This window comes from Peromyscus eremicus, chromosome 1, assembly GCF_949786415.1.
Source record: "Peromyscus eremicus chromosome 1, PerEre_H2_v1, whole genome shotgun sequence".
In the NCBI taxonomy this organism is placed as follows: domain Eukaryota; kingdom Metazoa; phylum Chordata; class Mammalia; order Rodentia; family Cricetidae; genus Peromyscus; species Peromyscus eremicus.
Window position 1 is genome coordinate 194,470,912 of NC_081416.1, and position 6,144 is coordinate 194,477,055.

At 36.4% G+C, this 6,144-nt stretch overlaps 1 protein-coding gene across 1 annotated transcript; it reads left to right on the plus strand.

Annotated features, from left to right (window-relative positions):
• The first annotated feature begins 425 nt into the window (after positions 1-425).
• Positions 426-1,373, plus strand: LOC131902716 (vomeronasal type-1 receptor 4-like). Its single transcript, XM_059253717.1, has one exon. The coding sequence runs from the start codon at positions 426-428 to the stop codon at positions 1,371-1,373; it is 948 nt and encodes a 315-aa protein (XP_059109700.1).
• The last annotated feature ends 4,771 nt before the right edge of the window (positions 1,374-6,144 follow it).

Here is a 6,144-nt window from a genome sequence, read left to right on the forward strand (position 1 = left end):
ATGATGCCGGACATTTTAAAAAAGTGTTTCTCAGCCATTTGTCTTCCATCTTTGAGAATTCTCCATTTAATCCTATATCTTCTTTAAAAATTGGGTTATTTGTTTTCTTGATGGTCAGCTTTTTAGTTCTTTACAATGTCCATCTGTCTTTCATATGATTCAAATGTATTTTGGTTCATATACTAAAATGTAATGAGGTTCCTTATGAGTTCCTTAACCCTGACTTTTCCACTCTCAGGCTCTCAGAAATAATGGAATCCAGTTCCTGGAAGGGTCACCTCTGAGTTTATCTGGTGTTCTTGTGCTTATCTATCAATCACTGTATTCATCCACCTAGTCCATTAATTTTAACCTCACAACATCATGCATTTATATTTGGTTGGTTTGCCTTATCCAGTCAGAACACTGAAGACTTCCTTAAGATAATGTTCCCAAGAGACCTAATTTCTGGATTCTTCCTCCTGTCAGAAGTTTTCATTGGATTCATAGGAAACTCACTGCTCTTTGTCTTATACATGTACACCTTCTTAATTCAGCCTCACCTGAAGAAGCCCATAGATATGATTTTCACACATCTGACACTTGTCAATGTTTTAGGAATTGTGTTCAGGCTGATACCAGATGTCATGGCATCCTTTGCAGTCAAGCTCCTTTCCCATAATGTCGGATGTAAGGCGATTTTGTATGCATACAGTGTTACCAGGGGCCTTTCCATTTGTACTATCTTGCTACTGAGTGCATTTCAAGCCATTACTGTCAGTTCTAATCACTCCAAGTGGGCATGGCTTAAATCCAAGCTTGAGTCCTGTATTTTCCCCTCACTCCTCTTCATCTGGATCATCAATACATTTCTCTATATTCCCATAGTTGAAAACGTAAAGGACCAAATCAACTTCACTGTTGTGGGTTCTGGATATTCCCAGACATACTGCCGAAGCAACCAGGTTCGCTATCACACCACCATGCCACTTGTAACTGCATTAATAATTAGAGACATCCTGTTTGTGTTTCTCATGATGTGGGCCAGCCTCTACATGGTGACCCTCCTGTTCAGACACAATAGGAGAACAAGGCATGTCCACAGTTCCAGTGTCTCTTCCCAGGCCTCTTCTGAAAAGAAAGCCACACACAGCATCCTTCTGCTTGTGGGTTTCTTCGTGTTTTTCTATTTCTCAAACACCTTTGTCACCTTCTATTCACTTCACAGACCTAAGAGCAGCCCAGTATTGGATCTGATTAGTGGAGCTTTATCTTCAGGCTACCCAATCGTCTGCCCTTATGTTCTGATGAACAATAGGAAAATTATTTCCAAATTCATGTCTTCCTTTTCAAACTTTGAATGTATCTTTTCTACAAGAGGCTGTCATGGCTAATCTGATACCTCAAACTCCCCTCTGCCTTAGAGGATTCTTTACCACATCTGAGCAAAATAACCATGGCGTTCTTAATATTCAACTAGTAGGAACTGACAGATACTGCACTTTTTTTAATCAGTGAAGAGATTTATTTTTTGGCATAGTAGTCTATTAATAAGGAAGACTTTCTTTTCTGTCTTTGGAATGCTGGTCTTATACTAGAATTTTCTAAGATAGCAATTCAGAAAGACTTTGTTAAGCCATAGTACATAGTTAAACAAGAAGGATTTATAAAACTTTTAAACTCTTATTATTGGTAGATGGAGATTAGACAAATATATAAAGTATAACTAAGACAAATTTTCGAAAAATTCAAAATTATTCAGAGTTGCTTTCATTTTAAAGAAGAAAAATAATAAAATAAGATTTAATAAAGTGGGCTGCCGAAATAGCTCAGAGGTTAAGAGCATTGGCTGTTCTTCCAGAGGTCCTGAGTTCAATTCCTAGCAACCACATGGTGGCTCACAACCATCTATAATGAGATCTGGTGTCCTCTTCTGGCATGCAGGCATACATGCAGGCAGAACACTGTATACGTAATAAATAAATAAATCTTTTCTTAAAAGATTTAATAAAGTATACCATGTTAAATAATTTTCATTATAGAATAAAATAATAATGTATTCAAATGTAATGATTTATAGTTCTTTGAAAACCACTAATGAATTTCATCTATTTTAAGTATATTTTCTGCTTAAACTATTGATTTGTGACTTTGATATAACTGCACTGAGCTATGTCCCTGGCACTTTGAAATAAAACTATAAATGAAAATAAACATAGTAAAGATGTCATAATGAAGTACTTTTATTTGTTTATTTATTTATTTATTTATTTCGTTTCTGATTCTTCTTGATTTTTTTTTCCAACCAGGGAGCCTGCATGGAACTGTCCTAGGTGCTCTGCATATATCTGACAATTGTCTAGCTTGATCTTCTTGTGGGACTTCTAACAGTGGGAGCAGGGGCTGTCTCTAGCTCTTTTACTGGCTTTTGGGATTCTACTCCTCATACTGGGTCACCTTGCCCAGCCTTAATACATGGGGAGGTGCTGAGTCTTCCTGCAACTTGATATGCCATGTTTTGTCAATATCCGTGGGAGGCCTGCCTGCTTTTTTCTGAATAGAAACAGAGGAGAAGTAGATGTGGGGGATGAAGGAGGAGGCAGAGGGGAGGTTGGGGGAGGGACTGGGAGGAGAGGAGGGAGGGAAAACTGTAGTCAGGACATAAAATAAATAAATAGATACAGCATTTCTTAAAACACAGGGCCTCATGCAGGGTTTCTTTAGATTTTTTTTAGTATGAGATTTTGAAGCTTTAACATCAAAAGGACAAAGACTAATAAAAAATTAAAATTTTTCATATAATTATGTTTAAATTTTATGTTGAGTACATATGGTATATAATAGTATTATAAGTAACTTTATCTGCTTGTTTGGACTCTTTCAAATATGGAGAGTACAAAATTTACTTCTACATTTATGATTAATCGTCTATAAAATTGTGCTTCCCTGGGAAATATTTTTGTTGTTGTTGTTTCGAGACAGGATTTCTCTGTGTAACAGCCTTGGCTATCCTGGAACTCTCTCTGAAGACCAGACTGGCCTCGAACTCGCAGAGATCCACCTTCCTCTACTTCCTGAGTTCTAGGATTAAAGACATGTGCTACCAATGTCCAGCTTCCCTGGGAGATTTTTATAAACTTGATAAACATGTCATGAGTGTTCTGGGCACTATATTCATAACAGGAAATTAATAACTGAACAAAAAAAGGAAAAATGAGAACAAAAAGATTCTATATTATACTTATAGTATAGAAAAAGTGTACCTTTGCTGAGGAGATGTTTCTGTGGGCAAAAGCACATACCATGCAAATATGAGAACTGGAATTTGCATCTTCAGGGCCCATGTAAAAACCAAGTGGGCATGGCGGCCTGCCTATTATTTTAGATGCAGAAAGTAGAGACAGGGGATCCACAGAGGAAGCCAAATAGCAAGACTTGCCATTTCAGTGAGCTCTGGGCTTAACTGAAAGACCTTTCCTCAATGGGTAAGGTGGAAGAGCAATGGAAAGTGATTTCTAATATCAACCATGGACCGCTACGTGCATGTGTTCACACTTACATGAGTGCATCCACACACAGGCAAACCTATACACATGCTTTTATAATGATAGCCACACATACATTGTATGGATACTTTGCAATTTAATTCCAGCCTGTGAAATTAATTTCAACTAAATGTGTCCCATAACTCTTCATCAGGTCTGTGTGACTCTCAGTTTTCTGTTGTCATTTGCTTTAAGTATTTAGTTTGAAAAATTCATTGATCATTGGTGTTATGCATTCTGACCCTGAAATGTCTGCCCTGCATTGTCTGTTATTCCACGAAAAGATTCAGGGATATGGTAGAACTGACACGTTATTTGAATCTTTGCCCAGCTGATTTTCCTTAACTGTAGCAAATAGATTCCATGTTGGCCACAACATAATTTTTTTAATATTTGTTTTTATTTTAAATTATGTATATAGTTGTGTGTCTATGAGTGAGTATGTATATGCATGGGTGAGTGAAGGGCCAGCAGAAGCCATATAAGGACATCGGATGCCCTGGAACTGGAGTTACAGCCATTTGTGAGCCTCCAGATGTGAGTGCTGGGAACTGAACTCAGGCCCTCTGGAAGAGCAGTGCATGTTCTTAACTGCTGAGCCATCTCTCCAGCTCCCTATAACATTCTTGGATGAGAATTTGTTTGGTTGTTCTGTTTCCCATTTGTCTTCCATCTTTCTGTGATTTATCAAGACACCGGTGATTTTTTTTCCTCTGAAAATATGAAGTTTTCTTCATGAGTTGTGAAAAATAACACTGTAGTCACCAGGGAATTTTGTATTTTCATACAAATTTTAAGATTTATTTCCTGTTTCTGTGACTATTGTCACTGGTTACTTGTTGGGCATTGTATAGAACCTGTAAATTGCCTTGGATGATATAGGCACTTTCACAATATTCTGCTGACCCATGAAATAGAAGATCTTTCCATCTCCCATTTCTTCCTGATTTTCTTCTATTTATTCTTCTTATGTAGAAGATGTTAAGATCAATATATAGTGTACTACTATGTATTTTATTATGTTATGTATTATTTTTTTAGTTCCCATTTTACTAATTTCTACCCAGAAATTTACTATTTACTTTCACTTTCTAATTTCTAAATTGTCTGATGCTCTGAATAAAGTTGACTATTGCATGAGACTTTAGTCCACCTCATTTATAGGATCCATTCTCCCAGGTCCCATTATCCCAGTTAGGAAAATGGAAAGAATATGATCAAAATATATTGTATGGCAAAAAACTTCAAATAAAAAAGTGTATGTTGTTCAAATTCTATATAGGTGTACATGGTCTATATTAACTCTTCTATTTATTTTCAGATTTATCCTATTATGGACCAATTCATTACAAGGACTAATTTCATTTATTTTGTAATGGAGACTAAAATAATAATACAAAACTCAATAAAACAAAAAGTTGGTTCATTGAAAAATAAGATCTAAAAGCCCTTAGCCAAACTAACCAAGAGAAAAAAAGGAGAAAACATAACTTGACATAATTCTGTGGTTCTCAAACTGTAGATCAAGACCTTTTTGAGGGTTGCATATCAGATATTTACATCACAGTTCATACCAGAAGCAAAATTATGGTTATGAGGTAGCAATGAAATAATTTTATGGTTTGGGACCACAACATGAGGAACTATATTAAAGGGTCACAACATTTGGAAGGTTGAGAACCACTGATATAATTGGAGATGAAAAGGGAGACATTACAATCAACAATAATGACATACAAAGGATCATTAGGGAATACTTTGAAAACCTTCATTCTAAAATGATGGAAAATCTAGAAGAAATAGATAAATTTCTAGACATGTATGGCCTACCAAAATCAAATATATCTCTAAGGCACAATGAAATTGAAGCAATACCAAAAGGTCTCCCAAAAAGAAAAAGATCATGTTGAGCCTTCATCTGAGATCTTCGGCATTAAATTGGGACTACTGACATACCCAGATTACTGTACTGAGCAGGTACCAGGTTCTTCACTTCTCTGGTCTGATGTAAGACAGCCATTATTGGGCTAGCCCAACCATATAGAATAAACCAATTTAATAAATCTCCTTCTAATACGTATTCATTCTATTTGGTCTGTTCCTCTAGTGAAGCCTGACTAATACAGATTATCATCATGTCTAAATTCAGACATTTAAAGATGAACTGACACTAACAGTCTTCACTATTCCAGAACATTAAGAGGGAAAGGAGCATCACCAGTCTGTTTCTGGTATACCACTATTACCTTAACACCAAAATCAAAGGGGAACTCAGCAAAGAACCATAGAGATCACTTTCTCCCATGAAAAAGTTTCTTATTGAAATATGAACCTGAGGGGTGGTGGTGGCACACAGCTTTAATCCCAGAACTTGGGAGGCAGGCAGATCTCTGAGTTCAAGGCCAGCCTAGTCTAGCAAGAGAGTTCCAGGACAGCCAGGGCTATACAAAGAAATCTTGTCTCAAAAAGAAAGAAAGAAAGAAAGAAAGAAAGAAAGAAAGAAAGAAAGAAAGAAAGAAAGAAAGAAAGAAAGAAAGAAAGAAAGGAAAAGGGAGGAAGGAAGGAAGGAAGAAAGAAAGGAAGGAAGGAAGGAAGAAAGAAAAAAGGAAAGAAGGAAGAA